Source organism: Mustela lutreola, chromosome 9, assembly GCF_030435805.1.
Source record: "Mustela lutreola isolate mMusLut2 chromosome 9, mMusLut2.pri, whole genome shotgun sequence".
Classification (NCBI taxonomy): Eukaryota; Metazoa; Chordata; class Mammalia; order Carnivora; family Mustelidae; genus Mustela; species Mustela lutreola.
The window spans coordinates 1100342-1117196 of NC_081298.1; the positions used below are offsets into that span (position 1 = coordinate 1100342).

Below are 16855 nucleotides of genomic sequence, written 5' to 3' on the forward strand. Positions count from 1 at the left end.
TCTGCACGCCAGCCAGACGCTGAACCATCCACCAACAGCCATGCGCCGTGGAGAAGGACCCGGGGCCACCCCGGACGTGCTTCTCTGCTTCTGGGAGTGACACGCCTCCGAGATGGAGAGAAAAGGGAGTCCCAGGCACTAGCCCAGAGCCTTCTGTGCTGGGGACACCCTGTGTCCGTGCCAGCCGGGGTGGGAGACACTGGCCACATGTGGCTGGGCACTCCGGATGTGGCCGCACCACGGAGGCCCAGGCCCATTTACAATCCCTTCTCTCTCAGCCCAGATTCGTGCGGCCAGGGTGCAGGGAGGCTGTGCCCAGAGCCAGCGCCGCCCGCACAGCCTGCACCCCCGCCCTCCTGTGGGTGGGGAACAGGCCACTTTCCGCATGGGTCCCCAAGGCACCCCAGCCCCCTTCAGAAATGGCTGTGAACGCCTACCTGAAGGTCGGTGGCACCTTCAGGGAGGACCCCCGGGTGACCCTGGAACACAAAGACAGCTGACTTTGAAGCTGCCCCCCACCCCCAGTCCCTATAGCCCTGCCATGGGGCTCAGGCCCTGCCTCTCCCACAGTGGCCAGTGCTGGGCACTCACAAGGACAGATACCAGCTGCCTTTGGGGCGGAATGGTCACCAGACCCGAGCCCTGCCCATCCCCACGTCAGCTGACCCAGCCACCACAGCCCTGGGCTTCACGCACATCCAGAGAGTGGACCGGAGTTACAGGGCATGGATTTGGGGGCAGGAGAGTCAAGCCCACTGTGCCTGGCACTTCCCCCAAGAAGCTCTGGGGCCCCTGCCCCATACTTACGGGGGGTCCTGGAGGTCCTGGGGGGCCAGGGAGGCCGGGTAGTCCAGAGGGTCCCTGGGGGTACGGGGTATGACGTCAGGTGGAGCAGAACCAGCCCCCGCCGGCAGGGAGGTGACCAGCTACTTCCAGAGAGAAGCCTCCCTCCCCTGTGCCCTGACCGGGACGCCCCCACTCTGCCAGCCTCCCCCCACCCTGGCCTGGTGCTGGTGTCCAAGGTGCATCCCAAGGCCCAGGCTCTCCTTGTCCCTGAAGGTCAATCAGGGCTTCTATCAGGTCACAGAGAAAAGTGGGGGGGAGAGCGGGGGGGAGGGAAGGGCAGGAGAAAGGGGGCGAAGCCCTTGGTTGTTGACAGGCAGGGCCCCTGCTCTGAGCAATGGGGCAAGGTCAGGGGCAGCCACTCACCGGGGGGCCCCGGAGACCCATTCCACCTGGGACGCCACTCTCTCCTGCTTCTCCCTGGGGCGGGGGGAAGGGAGAGAGACACGGGGGTCTGCACCCGCAGAGCTCTGAGGACCCCACACAGTGCTGGTCTGCCCCCTCGGAACAGGAACCCAGGTAGCCCGTCAGGCAGCTGCCCCTAAGGAGGACCCAGAGCCACAGCCCTGGTTTGGGACCTGGCAGCCAGCTGAGCCCTGTGCACTGCTGGCCTGCCGGGGGCTGGGGTCCGGGCGGTCAGTACTCACCGGGGGTCCGGGGAGGCCTTTGCCCTGTAATGCCAAGCATTGAGTCAGAACTCGCCGGGGACTGGACGGCTTTGCCTGCCAACCCACCCCTTCCCCTAAGACTGGTGGGGTGCAGGGAGCAAGCCCTCAGGGGGTGACCCTCCCTGGGGGAGAGAGGGCATGGTCCAGGGACAAGAGAGCTGGACACTGCCTCCCAGGGCTCCCGGAGGGCCCCCCTCACGCTGGTCAGTCCTGCTGCAGGGGAAGCGATACTTACCCCCAGCCCGGGAGGCCCCGGGGGTCCCAGACTTCCCTATAGAAGGAAACCAGGGTGTCAGGAGCAGGCTGGGCCCAGGCTCCCAGGTCTCCGAGAGCACAGCTGTTCCCCTCCCCCACTCTGAAAGGGGTCTCCATTTTACGGAAGACTGAGGCCCAGGGGGAACCCCGGATGCCCCAGGGGCCCGGGACAGGTCTTTTGTCAACAATCCTGCTGAGAAAAGTCCAGACTCTGTTGGAAGTGGACACAGAAAGCAGCACAGGTAGGCCAGGCCAACAAGAAGGCCCAGCCCCAGGGCTCCCGGAGCCCCCACTGGAGGGCCCCATGCCCGGTTCTGGTTACCAAGGAAGCCCGGGGACCCCGGAGAGCCAGTGCCTCCTGCTCCTCTGCGTCCAGAAGACACGGTCCTGGCAGTGGAGACCACCTCCCTACCCATGTCCCTGCCCCCCTCGGGCTCCCTCCAGAAAGCTGACCCCCTACCGCCCCTCTTCCCAGGAAGCAGAAGCCGGGAAGGCTGGGTCATTCCCCCCTCCCGAACCCGGTATGAACCTGAGGACAAGCGTGACCAGAGGCCAGTGTGGGGCTTGGTGGGCTGGCTCCTCACCACCCTGTGCCCACTTCTGCACCCTCTGCCTCCCTCCAGACACGGGGCCCAGCGGCACCGCAAACCGGGGGCTTCCCCCACCCCCTCCAGTGGAACCCACACTCTGGCAGCAGCACTGACCCGCTCTCCAGGCCCGCCCTTGGGGCCGGGCGGTCCATCCTGGCCGGTCAGGCCCTGCGGAAAGAGGCAGAGGGAGGGCTCGAGGGGCCACACGGGGAAGACAGGCCCCACAGAGCGTGCTTTCCCAACTAAAATGGGTCCAGAGGCTGACAAAGGCCTAGCTGTGGCCCCTTGGCCTCCGGCCGGCCTGCCGTCCACCTGGAGGGCGAGCAGCTGGGGGGCCCACTTGTCTGGGGGCCCCTGCTCCGGTCCCTACAAAGCCCAGCCTGGGGCTCCGAGGAGGAGGCCCGTCTGCTCCCGGACCAGCAGGAGCACTTTCCCGTCCGTCGTGGCGCGGCTGGGTCTCCGCCAGCCGTTCCCGCCGGCGCTGAAGGGTCTGGGCTGAAGGCCAGCGGAGCCCTGCTGGGGGACCTCCGGAGACCCGCGGGGACAGGGCAGGCACAGCTGGAGGACAGCAATCAAACTCGGCCCCCGGATCAACCCCCTCCAAGTCCAGGCCCGGGGCAGGGGCAGCGCAGAAGGGGGCTCTCGGGAGGGGAGCGGGCGGGGGGAGGGGCAGGCACACTCACGTCCACGCCAGGCAGTCCCGGCAGCCCAGCCTCTCCCGGCTTCCCCGGCTTCCCTGGGGCCCCTTTCGGTCCCTGGAGGAAGGGGGCGGGGTGGGGGGGCGAGCAGAGGCGTGAGAGCAGGTCCCGCCCAGACCCGTGGCCTTCACCAATGAGAGAAGCGCCTTCCAGCTGGGGCCCCGCCCAGCAGTAGAGATTGGCTCCCGTCCCCCAGAGGCCCGCCCCGCCTGCTCTCCTGCGACCCCCTCGCGGGCCCCCGCCCGCGGCCCTCCCCAGCTGCCCCCACTGCCCCCCAGTCACACCGGCAGCACATTCACCAGGATGCTGTGTTGGCCAGCTGCTTTGGCCGCCCCAGCGAAGGGCCAGTGGGTCCCTCTGTGGGACCGACCGTGTGGCCCCGGACCCTCAGCTCCCAAGCCTGAACAGCTCCGGGGAAGCTCGCTGTGGGACCTGGCCTGCCTGGCCAAGGACAGCTTCCAAGCGGGTCCAAGCCGAACCCTCTACCCAGAGACCCGCCGAATCCCACACACCCCCTCCCACCCGCTTCCTGGCCAGGCCTCTGCTCTGAGCCCTTGGAGCCCCCCGCACCCCACCTCCCCGCAGCAGGTAACCAGGGCCAGGGGTGGCGGAAGGGATGTCAATGACCCCTCTGTTCTAGGTCCGCCCCTCCCCTCACCGGAGCTGGACACTCACCGGGGACCCAGGCAGACCCGGAGGCCCAACTTCTCCCTGCACAAGGGAAGACACCCGCATGTGAGCAGTGTCTCCTGACAACCCGGGCCTAGAAGGCCCCTGGAGATGACACGGGAGCATCCCCACCTCATGCACATCTGGGGGGCACTTCCCCTCTGGGGTCAGGCTAGAGGTGGGGGCTGGGGAGGCAGAGATGGACCCTGGGGACGCTGCCCCTACAGGGCCCACAGACCTTTGAGCAGGGTTCTGAGGGCAGAGGGAACGGGTCCCGCAGCCCCCCACCAGCACCCACCAGCCTGAGAAGCTTCGGAAGGTGGGCTGTGGGCACTGAGAGGCCTCCTGCTCCTGCCTGATGTAGGGTGGCAGTCCCCCAAGACTCTCAGAGGCTCAAGGCGGCCCCCCAGCCCCCTCCCACCCACGACCAGCCGACGCTCTGCAACGTTTTTAAGGGGAGCCCTCCCCGGAAGGAAAGACTCAACTTGACTCCCATCAGCCTGGGAGTCTTATGGGGGGCCGGGGCCCAGCCCCCATGGGAGGGGCGTGGGGGCCAGCCACGAGCTGTCCCAGCCCTCCCTGCCTCCACCCTGCAGGGATGTTGCTGAGCACCCTATGGGTCCAGGTCGGCCAGGGTGGGGGTGGGTAGGAGACTTGGGGCCATCCAGGGCCTGGGGGACTCAGAGAGGCTGAGGACCAGTTGCGGGGGGTGCTCCCGCAGTACATTACAGGTGAGGAGAGGCCTGGAGCAGGCCCCTACCTTTCATGGAGGTGGCTGGATTGGGGGTTCAGCCCAGATAGTCCTGGGACACCCACGGAGGACTCCGTCTCTGGGGCAGAGCCAGCTCCCAAGCCCAGCCCCTTCCAGAGCTGTCTCCCGCCCCTAGCGGCCTCCAAGACCCACCCAGAGGGACAGGCCCTGCACCTCCACTGCCATGGCCCCTCTGGAGACCCGGAGACACACACCTCAATACCCACAGTTCCAGTGCAAAGTCTACGTGCAGCACCCCTCCCTGCTCTGGGGACACAATCCCGGTGGGGTGAACCCTGAGCAGGAACCACCCACACCCCTTCCCCACTTTGTCCCTGCCCTGGGAAGTGGGGCTTGGTATTGTCCCCATCAGGTCTGGGGGCTCAGGGAAGTTGGGGCTGGACTAGAACCCCACCGAACCCTCCCCGCCCCTCCCTCTCCCAACTCACATCAATGCCATCTTTGCCTGGCTTTCCAGGTGGCCCTTGGGGGCCAGGGGGTCCTTGAGGTCCCACTTTCTGAAACGGAGAAACGTCGTTATGCAGCTGTGTCCTCCCCCGTCTCCTGTGGTGCAGGTCCCACTGGCCAGCCCTGGGTCGGCCCAACAAGAGTGTCCCCTCTTCCTGGGTCAGGAGTGGTGCTGGGGCCTGGCTCCAGGGGGCCCCCCGACCCAAGCCTGCCTTGGAGACCCCCCCAAAGCCTCAGGCCGGCAGGATCTGTGGCCTTCATCTTCAGGCCAGGAGGGGCTGGCCACTGCCCCACGGGAGCCTCAGGGAACAAAGGCAACATTGTGCCTCTCTGGTGGCGGTGGCTGACCCGGCCAGGCGAGGACAAGGCACCGTCCTGGGCTCGTTCCTGAGGTGTCTCGGTGTCCATGGGGGTGAGGGGGCCATGGTCTTCAGGTCCGGGTCTCCAAGGGTCCTTGAGTTCCAGGCTCACTCTCTGGCCCAGGGTGGTCCCAGGGCCGGACCGCTCGATGCCCCATCTCAGAGCCCCAGCCTCCCCCCCGGGGCCGCCTGTCTCCAGTGCGAGCCTGGCACACCTCTCCGGCCCGCGCTCACCTGTGCCTCGCTCCCGGTGGCGGCCAGGAGCTGGCCCAGCAGGAGCAGGACCAGCGTGGCGGCTCCGGCCATGGCTGTGCTCGCGCTCTGAGTGGCGCCGGTGGTGGCGGCGGCAGGGGCTCGGAGCAGCGGGCGGGGCGGGCAGCGGGCCGGATGCCAGTTCCCGCCCCGCCGGCCAGGCACAAGCCCCCCATTCAGCAGGGCCCACCTGGGGCTTCAGCTCCGCCCCATACCTCTCCACCGCGCCGCCAGGGGAAAGAAAGAAACCCAGTGGCATTTTTTTGGCTGGCCTCTGAGTTAAATTTATCCCCGGGACTGATGAGTTACACACATACACCTTTTAGCAAAAAAGAAAGACGCTCTTTTCTCCGCCTGCTCCTCCGCCAGGGTAAGGAGAGGGCAACAACCCCACACTGAAGGGCTCCTTTGGAGAAGGGGCAGCTTCAGCCCTAGAAACAGTGACCTCCGCAGGGTCCTGAGTAAGATAGAGGCTGCCCGAGACCCAGGAAGACCCCCAGAGAGGGGGAGCATCCCTGTGCTGGGGGCCAGACCAGGCCCACTACAGCTCTCGTCCTGGTACCCCGTCCTGCCTGGGCAGAAGCCTCAGGCCAGGCGTGTGAGGCTGGGAACACCTCCTAGTCCCAGGCTCCTAGCCCAGAGTTTAACGATCTGGAGTGCTTCAGTCACGGTGTCCATCACTGGCAAAGGTCAGACTCTTACCCTCTTACCTGGCCCTCCCCACCACAAGAGAGAGCCAAATGGTGGTGCCGGCAGAGGACAGTAGCAGCACCGGGACCACGGGGCCCGAGCAAAGCTGCTAATGGACAAGACCTCTGAGGCTGGTGTGGCTCTTCCTGCTTTTCACAGTCTCGGGCAGCTCAGGGTCGCTGGGTTTAGGCAAACTCTGCTTCACCCTCAGAAGGCACAGGAGCAGCAGGGTGGGGGGCAGCACCGGGGGCCAGGAGCCTCTGCGCCCACCCCAGGGGACTCCCACAAATCCAGGTCACCTAAAGGCCCACGGAACTGGCAGGATCTCAGCCCCGCCCACAGCCAAGTATCAGAATGTTTAGAATTCCCTGGGAAATGCTGCTTTGGGACTTAGAGCACACTGCATGAACGCTGCTTTCCTCTCTTTCACTAGTCAAGGGCATTAGCGAGAGGAGGGGAAGCATGAGGTACAGATTCGGACCTGTGCCTGGACAGCTGAGAGGCTCACGAAGGCAGGCCTGTCTGCGGAGGAACTCCATTTCGGTGGGTGGGAGCTCAGGACTTCCACGGTGCGTGGGTTCACAAGGGGCCAGCGGGTGGACGAGGAAAGGAATACAGAGGGAAGCAAACGGACTCGGTGGAGAACCTCAGCTCACCACTGTGGTGGACTGGCTGCTCACTCCCTCACATGGGGGGGGCGGCGGTGAGAATTCTATCAAGGAAGGCAAGAGAAGCTCGAAAGCTCTCGCCCTCCAGCAGAGTTCAGGTCATCCTAGGACATCATCAGACACCCCAGCCCTTCCACCCCACCCGCAAGCCCAAAGCCTGGGGAGCAAGACTCCTTCCCCACCAACCCCTCCTCCCTGCCGCCCACCCCCTTCCTGGAGCAGACTCAGAGAAAGTCCAGCTCAGTCAAGGGAGTGAGCTGGTGCCAGAAGTCTGGCTCCAGCCTCACCCCAAACCGGTCCCTGGCTCCACATAGTCCCTCTCCCTGGGGAGCTGCCCCTGCCTAGAAGCTGAGCCCCAGGGGGCTCGAGTGGGTCACGACCTCACAGCTGACACCCCCAGGCAGAACCAAAGCATCACCCCTCTGTTTCAGGCCATCACCCTGGGTGAAGTGTGGGGGGCGGGCAGGCCAGAGTGACTGCCAGTCTCTAGGTCCTGCTGCTGGGCACAGGCACCCCCTCCTACGGTTGTTCCAATGGGATTTTCCTCCCACTCTGGGTTCAAGCTTCTCCATGGAACCTGTGCTCCACAAATGTCCACAATGAGCATTCTCACCACTAAGGGCTCGGTGGGGGGGGGGGGTGCTGCTGAGGACTCAGTGTTGGAGGACCCCCTCATCGTGACGTCGTCACCCTCTGTGGTAGAAATTCCATCCCTGTGCCAAACTGAGTTCAGGTACCAGGGGACCATCCCCTCCCACAGACCGGAGGGGGCAGGGGAGAGCCAGCAGCACAGGACACAGCCTGCCCTAGCTCCAGCACCGGGGAACATTAACTCAGGGGCTGGCCCTCCCGCAAAATGACTGCCAGTCTGCCCACCTCTCCCACCAGGATAGGAGCTAACAGTCCACACTCTTGAAAAACGGAGCCCAAATCACAGCCGGTGACTCAGAGCCCCTCCCCCTCCGGAAGAGCTGTGACCTGGTTGCTTCAGTGGTTCAAAGGCCAGGGTGCAGCCCTCTACAGGGCTCTCACCCTGTTGGTGCTGAAACTCCAGTGGGTCAGGAGGGGGACTCCGGCCCAGGGGGACAAAGCCTGGCTGAGAGCCCACCGGTCCTTGAGGACAGGGAGGTGCACTCTACCCCTGCCAGTTGGAGGGGTCAAGGGGGTCCTGGTGTGGTAGGTAGAGCAGCCAGGGTAGGGACGGAGGAAACAGAGCCACAGAGAACGCTGGGGAGCGGCCCCAAGGCACCACAGTACACCCCTGACCAGGGTAGGCAAAGATCTCGTCCAGACCCAGGGTCCTGTCAAACTGCTGCTCCTCCTGCTCAGCCCACCCAAGGGACCGCACACAAGTCCCAGACCCGCTCCTACACCAGTGACAAGAGGCAGCCGTGGGACCAAGTGCCCAGCTCCAGAGGGCCCAGGAGGCCGTGTGGTCAGGGTGTCTAGGACCGATGCATCTGTCCGGGGGACTGCAAATGGCTGTTTCCACGGGTGCTCACAATGGCCAAGTGGGCCACATCTGGGCTAGGCCACTTTGCACCCAAGGGGCAGAAGCCCAAGGAGCAGCACCACCGCCAAACTAGCCCCCTTCCCGGACTCCAGCCACCCAGAGCCCACCCACAGCCCCGTGGGCCATGCTCAAACGCTCAAAGTCAAATGAGTTTATTCAGAAAAGGCCTCTGCACCAGACTAAGAAAATGAACCCCCCCTCAGGCCAATTTACAAAGCCAGGTAGGGGGCAGGGCACAGAGGAGACGGCAGGAGGGCAGTTCGAGGTCAGGATTTCCAAGTCCTGGCTTTCCAGCAGCTGCGGTGGCCACTATAGTGACGATCAGGGAGAGGCCAGGACTGCACGGTGCTGAGAACAGAGGGCAACGGGGCTCCCCAGACCTGTGGCCCGGCCGGGATGCCCACGGGCACCTGCTTCCCTTAAGGGTTTCTGGGTTTGGTCTAAGGCCCCACCTCAGCTTTCTTATCTAGCCATGGTCCTGCGGTGGCTGAGCTCCCCGGGGCAGCAGGCTGCAGCCCTGCCCAGCCTCCTGCCTCCTCCACTCCATTCTCACCCTCTTGAGCCTCAGGACACCCTGGCACTGCGCCATGCCAGGCGGGGACTGGCCTCTTGGTCCCACTGTCCCCACCATCGCCACCCACCGAGGAACCGTCCCCAGGGCCCTGATCCACCTTCCTTCTCTTCCTCACCTCCTCCGCCACCTTGGCCCCCGCGTCCTGTTGCCCGGGCTGCTCGGCCTCCCCGGGGGCCTGGCTGCCCGACTCCTGGGCCCCCCCGCCAAGGCTGCTCTGGCTGAGGGCGCAGCCCTCCAGGTTCAGGGCAATCTTCTCCACGTCCGAGGCGCTCTGGGCGCCCGGCTCCCCCGGGGCCTGCTCCCGCCGGCTGGCCTCCAACTTCCTCTTCTTGCTCTCCTTGGGGCTCGGGGGCTCCGGGTCCTCCTCCCCGCGGCCCCCCGCCTCCCCTTCCCGGTCCCTGGCCAGGGCGTCGCCGGGCGGCGACGGGGCACCCGCGGCCGCGCCGTCCCCGCCCTCGGCCCGCCCCGGCCCGCAGGTCCGTCCCGAGGCGCCGGCCTGGCGCAGGGGGTCCCCGGGGCACCCCGCGCCCTCGGCCGGCCGCAGCCGGCGCAGCTTGTCGTGCGGGCCCCAGACGAACTTGCGCCGCGGCCGGAAGTGCTCCCAGGCGAAGCGCAGCAGCCGGCGGCGCTGGCGCGCGCAGCGCACGGAGAACACGAAGTAGTCCAGCGCGCTCTGGCGCACGGCCGGCAGCTCCCCGCGCACCAGCGTCTCCTCCAGGAAGAAGCGCGCCAGCGGCGCCTGGTAGCGCTCCAGGCCCAGCTCGCCCAGGGACTTGAGGATGCGCGTGATGCGGAGGTTGTTGTGGCTGTGCCTGGGGGCGTGGGGGCAAGCGGAGGGGTGCTGGCGGGGGCCAGGACTGCCCTCCTCCTCCCGGCCCCCGGCTGTCGCCGCCCCCCCTCGCCGCCCCCACCCCCGCCCCGCCGCCCTGGAGAAAATGGCCTGGGGGCCCGGAGAGTGCAGGTGGGGGCTGCGATGTATTTTCTACAAGGCTGCTGTCCCCTTGGCCCCGCGGAACCGCCCCCCCCTGCCCCCCAGCCCCGGGCGCGCGCGCGCGGCTGCAGGAGAGCCGCGCGGGACCCTCCAGAGCACAGGGCCTGGCCCAGGCTTGCTCGCTCCCCGCCCAGCGCTTCTCGGCAGGGGGGAGGGGTCCCGTGCTTGCCAGGCTGATGGAACAGTGGGCAGCCCGACCCACACCCAGGTGGACGGTGGGGGCGCAGGTAAGGAAACGGACTGGCACGACTTTCTCGGTTCTCACACGCCCAGTGTTGGGACCAGCCCCGCCGTGCAGTGCAAACGGGGACGGTGCTCAGAGCCTTACGCACTTGTCCGAGCACCCCTGCAGGCCCTCTTCCCCCAAAGTGCTCCCCCACACCTGCCCGGAACCTAGCACAGCCCCATCCCCCTCACTTGTGTGGAGTGAGGGCCGGTCCTTACCGGTTAAGGTTCTGGAAGCGCTTCTGGTAGTTCTGTGCTCGGCGAACTTGTCCGGTGTCCCGGTCCTCCAGCTGGATCCCGTAGAACCCCAGCATGAGCTCGTAGGCCTGGACAAACCGCTCCCTGACCTCCTCGGAGCTTTTAAATGCCTGGAACACCCACCCCCCCGCAAGCCAGCGGGAGCTCAGGGGCCATTGCAGGCGCAGGGGGCTGGCTGACGCCTCCCTCAGGCCCCAGTTCATCTACAGGCCTGGACTCAGACGAGAATTCTGAATGTGACTTTTCTTCTTCTAGCTGCTACGAGGTCTCACTGGGGCCAGAGGCATCTGCCCCAGCTCCCAGAGGAATCCTGCCAGCGGCCAGGACAGCTTGGGGGGCTCCCAGGGTGGAGCATATGGTAGGAGACACACAGTCTCCTCGGCTCCCCAGACCCTGCCACCTCTCCAGGTGTCCTGCGCCAGCCCAAACCAGGTGTGACGAAGCCCCCATCCCCAGGACTCTGCTCTCAGCCCTGGCCCTGAGCTCTCTGACTTAAGGCAAAGGGCTGAAGAGAATCAGATTTCTCTAGAAGCCTGTGGGGAGCAGCAGGGGGCAGAGGCAAGGAACCATGAACCTCGAAGGGCAGGGCAGCTTCCCAGCCCGCATTGCTCACCTCAATCTCCCGCAGCGTGAGGGGCTTGGCGTGCCAGTTCACTCCCGGTTCACGCAGAGGGAAGAGCCTGTGGGAGAGGGTGCGGCACCGGTCCCATTGCAGCAAACACGGGCTCCCCGCCATGGGCCAGGTGCTCGCCAGCCTCTCGGGGTTCAAGGCTCCGCTCCTGATGGTCTGGCTGGACGACCCATGTCACGGGCTCTCATGAGTCACAGCCAGGGGGCGAGGGCAGGAGGGTCGGGGGAGACTGCTCTGGACCAGGGTGCGTGGCAGGGGCAGCGTGGCCGTGGGAGGCTCAGCGTGGATCAGGGTGCGTGGGAGGCTCAGCGTGCACGCTCAGCTCGGCGCTCCAGACTGTCCTCTTTATTCACTTAAAGATTTAGTTGTTTTTAGAGAGAGACGGGAGCAAGAGCGTGCAGGGAAGGGGCAGAGAATCCTCGAGCAGACTCCCTGCTGAGCACAGAGCTCAAGTGGGGACTCGATCTCATGACCCTGAGATCCTGACCTGAGCCAAAACCAAGAGTGGGACGCTTAACTGACTGAGCCGGCCACGCGCCCCTCCTCTTTATTCTTCCGTCCTTCTTTCTGTCTCGTCATTCATAGTGCAGAGCTGTCCCCCACAATACTATATGCCCAGGAGAGGCCCTAACCATGCCATCTTCAAAAGCATGGCAGATTTGGGGGGCAATGTCAAGGGTCCCCAAGGCCACCTGCTGACAAGGATCAACTCAGGCCACTGTTGGAACCCTGCCACCCCTGAGCGTCCGAGGGGCTCTGCAGGGCCACATGGCCTTTTGGGACTGGGGACCCAGTCTGCGTGCCACTCTGCCTGTCCCCTATGTCTGTGTTCAGCTCCCAGCCTCAAAGGCTCTGCACAGCTGCTGGACACACAGACTGCAGGACAGCGGTGGTGCAGCACCGGGAAAGAGTGCAAAGGGAGTGTGGGGGGGGGGAGGCGTGGGCACCTGCTCCATAGCCCCGCCCCTCTGGCCCCGCCCACTCACCACTGGATGTAGGAGTGATTCTCTTCCAGTAGGTCATAGTCCTCCCTCCAGTTCTGAAGAATGTCTTCAATGAAACAGCCTGGGGGCCCCATGGGGACAAGTCAATGCAGAGCTGCTGGAAGCCACCCCCCCCTTGAGGACCTTGGGGCTCCGAAGCTTGTATACGTCTCATGTGACCAACTCCCCCAACCAAAGCCCTTGATTTCTTTAACATCTAGACGTGGGACCTCCACTGCTGGCTGAGTGTGGACCCGGGTGAGAGTACCACACTGGGCCTGGGGGCAGGAGAGCCCAGGAGGCCCATTGGGAGAAGGACATGGGGTCTCCAGCCCCACACCTGTCTTTGTAGAAAGGTGGCCTCACTGCCCCCACCAAGCCATGGCCTGTCGGCTGGAATCTGACCTCAAACGGGGCGTGCAGCGGAGCCCCACCCCGTAGCCTGGCCTCGGGCAGGGCAGCTGCTGTTTCTGCAAAGGGCCAGACAGTGAACGCTTGAGGCCACAGGTCCTGTGGGCACTGTGGGGGGAGGCAGCCACAGACAGAGCACGGGCCAGTGGGCGGGTCCTTGCACATCTCACAGACACTGATCCCGGAATTCCGGGTAGCTGTCACAGTACAGAATATTATTCCATCTTACGTTTCTTCCAACCACTTGAAAACGTAACAATGATTCTTCCTTGTTAGCGTATGCATGCGGGTTTTCCACTAAGGCGGCCCCGCCGAGGGGGTCTGGGAAGCCCTATTCACTGCCTGGCCCTGCACAGAGAACAGGCTGGGGGCTGCGGCCCGGGCGTCCCCTCAGCGGCCTCCAGGGGGCGCCGTGCGGCTGGCCGAAAACCTCGGGCCACCAGCGGGGACCCCGGGACTGGGAGCAGGGGCAGCCAGTGAAGGGGAGATGGCCCGGACACCCCGGCGGGGACAGAGACGCGGGCCGCCTGGCAAGCGCGCACCGTTGGGCAGGAACCGGATCTCGTTTCTGTAGAAACTCAGGTTGGGCATGTCACCGTTGCTGTCCCGCTCTATCAAGTCCTGAGGAGCCGGAGAAAGGTGCCCGTCGGAACGTCTCCAGACACGGGCTGCCTCCAGGGGTCCCTCGCACTAAAACACTCCTGGCAGGGGCAGGGGGCATCTGCTGTGGGGCCCACAAACCTCTGACATGCTGAGGGCTGGCGAGGACCCCATGTACCCCACAGGTGAGGGCAGCAGCTCCCTCTGACCACCACCTTCTCCTGTCGCCACTGCGGCCCAGGGCTGGCAGGTCCCCATCATCGGCCCCCCTTCCTCACCCGAGGCAGCTCAGGGCTTGCCTGAGACTCAGGGTGCCGAGGACACGGATGAGGGCGACGGGAAGGCCAACTGCTCAGGCCCCAGCATGCAGGACCTTGTGCGTGTGCTGCTGGCTGGCACTGGTCCCTTGTTTTACAGGCCAGGGCGGGGAGGCTCAGAAGGCTGGCCCGCTATCCCCGTCACCCCAGGATGAGGGGAAGGAGCAGCTGTCCCAGATGGAACGTGGGACTTCGTCCGAGAAGAGGTGCTGACCGGACCGATGGTCCACACGGCCTTCTCCGGGTGGGGGGAGGGAGGACTCCGAGCTGAGGGGGGCTGGCGAGGTGGGGGGGGCGCCCCAGACAGCTGTTACCTACCGGGTAGTTGTGCCGGTACCTGCGTGTGTCCCGCATCGCTCGCCAGTTCCGGGACCCCAGCATCCTGGCCTGGGAAGAGAGGAGAGGGGCTGAGACCCCCGTGGGAGACCCACCAGTAGGCAGGACCCACCCCTAGCGAGCCCCCATCATAGTAAGGGCAGCAAGGACCTGTTGGCTATCAACAAAACCGGAGGGGACAGGAGAGCATGGAGCAAGGTGTGCCCTCTGCTCGGCCGCTGCTGCCTGCCCCAGCTCTCGGGACGCCCCGGCTGACCAGCACATTCTTGGGACACAGCCCCCTCTCCCCCATTTCTAACTTCACCTCCTACTCCCATATCCGCTGGTTACCTCCGCTTGGACCCCGGCCTTAGGACTTCCCCCGGGGCCTACCCCATTGCATCCTTTTTGCACTGTGCTCGAAGTTGTCACCAGACTGTGTCCCCAAAGGCAGCGGTCTCACAGCCTACAGCCCTGGGAGGGGCCCCAAACACTTGTCTGACAAAGAGATGAATGACCGAGGCTCCTGTCTCTGCCCAAGCCCGGAGCTCATAGACCAGATCCTGTCCTCCAGTCCCGTGGGGGAGCCCCCTTGGCAAGGTACAGAAGCTTCTCGTTGCCCTCCAACAGCTACGGCCCCTATAACTGCAGGCCAAGCACCCTGGGGTCCTGGGAAGGACAGAAGGGAACTGGCGACCAGGACGCCAGGGCAACACTGCTTGACCCATCTTGTTAGAGGGTGGGGGGCATGAGCAAGGCTGAGCCTGGCTTGTGGTCCCACGGATGCTGGGGAGGAGAAAGGGCCGACAGATAAGGCTCTGAGGCATGACAAGAGGGGACCGCTCGAGCCAGGAAATACCTGGGTCCCGGATCCTGGAAGGAGCAGAAGAGCACTGGAAGGGGGTTCGGAGGCTAGGCCTACCGCTGGGTCCCTTGGCTCTGACCCGATCCCAACTCCCCAAGATCCTCCAGCTGGTCTGAGCCCCAGCAAGGATCAGGGGGTGCCTCCATCCACGATTTATAGACCAGGGCAAGCTAATATTCTTGCCTACCAGCCAAGGGCCAGCAGAGAAAGCAAAACTCAGCAGAAGCTGGCCCCGCCCAGCGCCAGTTTCCTTTTCTCTTCCTCCCTGGGGCCAGCCAGGCGCCTCCCCGGGTCAGTGCAAGACGGCCAGCCCCACAGGTGCGCAGACGACACAGCCCAGGGCAAAGCACCAAACAGCCATGCTAGGGCTCAGTCTGGGGCAGCTGGGGTGTGCTCTGGGGTGGGGGTGGGGGCCTGGGGGAAGGGGAGAGGATTAGGACCTGAGGAGGGACAGAAGCGGTAGATGGTAGAGGACTGTGGGCCCATCACGGGATGGCCGGGGCGCTGGAGCACTGCTTTAGGAGCCGTGCCCCTGAGACTATAGCAAGGGCCGAGTCCTCTCACTTCGGCCAAGTGTGCATCTGGCCCAGGAAAAGAGCCCGATTCCTGCCCTCTGACTCCAGCCCAGTGACCCTGACCACGGCCCAGCCCTTTTCCTCAAGAACCGAATGCCTGCCCCAAGCACCACAGAGATGCTCCGGCTCCTGGGCTACTTGGCAGGTCCAGGACCCCTCGGGTCCCCTCTCACTGACCACTCCCCAACAGAGAGAGCCACCGAAGATCCCGAGCTCTCAGGTGCCAGTGGGAAAACCGGACCTGGAGAGCCTGCAGGCTGGAAATCAGACACGAGAATATGCTGTCTTCCAGAAGCGACCCCTATCGCGCTATGTCCCCCATAACACCTGCGACCCCAGCTGGAACCCCTGTCCTTACACCGGGAAGGATGTGCTGCCCGGCGGTCCTCGCCCGCCCGTGGTAAGGAAGAGTAACACTAGTAACAAAAAAGAAACCAGTGGTGACCAGAGAAAATCAACGGCAACAGAAGTAACTCACAATGACAGGGAGTAACCAGTGGCAACAAAAGTCACCATGGTAATGACAAATAATCAGTGGGGACAAAAGCAACTGCTGGTCACAAGTAATCAGTAGTAACAAAAGGGACAGCTGGTAAGGACAACCAGCACTTAAGTGTAAGCGGCCGCTGGTCACCACCAGTAGCCCAGCGCCTCCGGACAGGCCTGGCTCAGCCAGGCCACCTCGCGTAGCCTCCAAGGCCGCCTCCAAGGAGGCGGGAGGCCCCCCGTAGGTGGGTGCTGCACCCCGAGAGCAAAGGTGGGGGTGGGGCGGGCTGGCGGGGAGCAGGTGGGGCAGAAGCCGGAGCACCAAGAGGCAGGGAGGCTGGCGGAAGCAGGGGAGCGCGCAGAGGATCTATCAGGAGGATGGAGCCTAGGGTCTGGAGCTGGGAGGTGACAGAGAGCGGAGTCAAGAACGCGCCCAGGGCATCCCCTTGAGGAAGTGTCAGCGCACGATTCGGCTCCGGGCACACAGATCCGAGGGTGGCCCTGGATCTCCCTGCAATGTTCCCTGGCTGGGCCAGAGCTGGGGGGCGCAGGTCCGGGCAGATCTCAGGGTGTCCGGGGGTCTTGAGGGAGGCACGAGGGGGCTGTGAGCGGGGGAGAGGGCGACAGCTGGAGGGAGAGCCAGGCCCCAGGCCGGATCTCCAGGGAGGACGGCTTCCCCGGAGCGGGGCCTCGCTCCCACCTCGCGGCGGCCGGGCAGGCCTGCGCGGGGGCTCGGGGACCCCAGCGCGCGTCGGGGCTGCACCTGGAGCGCTCCGGGCCGCGCCGCCCGCGCGTCCTCCGCGTCCTCGTCCTCCGCGTCCGCGTCCCCCGGGGCGCCGGCCTCGCCGTCCTCGTGGCCTCCGGCGCTCGGGCCCTCGCCGCCGTCCTCCTCGCCGTCCTCCCAGGTCGAGTCGCAGTCCGGGTCGTCCATGCTCCGGCGGCGGCGGGTCCCGCGCTCCGGCGGAAGCGAAAGTGAGCGAGGGAGGAAGCGCGGGGGCGGGCCGGGGCCGAGGGGCGGGCCGGGGCCGGGGGGCGGGCCGGGGCGGGGCCGCCGCCGCCGCCGCCGCCGCCGCCTGCCGGAAGGAGGTCCCGGCGCCGAGAGCATCCTTGGCCGCGGACGTCGGTCCGGAGGACGCCCGCCCCCTTCCCCGCTGAGATTCCTCCCGGGGCAGGTCCCCAGCCCCGCGGCCATGTCTCCGG

At 65.5% G+C, this 16855-nt stretch overlaps 2 protein-coding genes across 4 annotated transcripts in view; both read right to left on the reverse strand.

Moving 5' to 3' along the window:
• The window catches only part of COL9A3 (collagen type IX alpha 3 chain), a 17357-nt gene extending 11646 nt beyond the window's left edge, over window positions 1–5711 (reverse strand). Inside the window, exons 1-10 of the mRNA XM_059132898.1 lie at window positions 5536–5711; window positions 4924–4992; window positions 3730–3765; window positions 3040–3111; window positions 2471–2524; window positions 1747–1782; window positions 1491–1514; window positions 1210–1263; window positions 808–861; window positions 438–479 (exon numbers count right to left, since the gene is read on the reverse strand). Of these exons, the coding sequence (XP_058988881.1) occupies window positions 438–479; window positions 808–861; window positions 1210–1263; window positions 1491–1514; window positions 1747–1782; window positions 2471–2524; window positions 3040–3111; window positions 3730–3765; window positions 4924–4992; window positions 5536–5607 (513 nt within the window). The 5' untranslated portion in view covers window positions 5608–5711. The remainder of the gene's footprint in view (window positions 1–437; window positions 480–807; window positions 862–1209; window positions 1264–1490; window positions 1515–1746; window positions 1783–2470; window positions 2525–3039; window positions 3112–3729; window positions 3766–4923; window positions 4993–5535) is intronic.
• A 2849-nt stretch (window positions 5712–8560) lies between these two features.
• OGFR (opioid growth factor receptor) lies at window positions 8561–16642 on the reverse strand. Of its 3 annotated transcripts, XM_059132874.1 has the most exons (8): window positions 16419–16641; window positions 13733–13801; window positions 13040–13118; window positions 12090–12168; window positions 11086–11152; window positions 10434–10582; window positions 9114–9810; window positions 8561–8772 (listed from the first exon to the last, which is right to left on the reverse strand). In XM_059132874.1, the coding sequence occupies exons 1-8, from the start codon at window positions 16584–16586 to the stop codon at window positions 8746–8748; spliced, it is 1335 nt and encodes a 444-aa protein (XP_058988857.1). In that variant the 5' UTR covers window positions 16587–16641; the 3' UTR covers window positions 8561–8745. The 3 variants fall into 3 exon arrangements, with proteins under 3 accessions (XP_058988857.1, XP_058988855.1, XP_058988854.1); XM_059132872.1 differs by having other exon boundaries at window positions 8561–9810; window positions 10434–10504; window positions 16419–16642; XM_059132871.1 differs by having other exon boundaries at window positions 8561–9810.
• Window positions 16643–16855: the final 213 nt, after the last annotated feature.

Excerpts from the sequence above, each read along its gene's own strand:
- OGFR (XM_059132871.1), bottom strand. The coding sequence starts at position 16,586 with ATGGACGACCCGGACTGCGACTCGACCTGGGAGGACGGCGAGGAGGAC. Across the intron at positions 13,119-13,732 it reads GGTACCGGCACAACTACCCG|GACTTGATAGAGCGGGACAG; the intron begins GTAGGTAACAGC and ends CCGGCTCCTCAG. Across the intron at positions 9,811-10,433 it reads CGCTTCCAGAACCTTAACCG|GCACAGCCACAACAACCTCC; the intron begins GTAAGGACCGGC and ends CCACGCCCCCAG.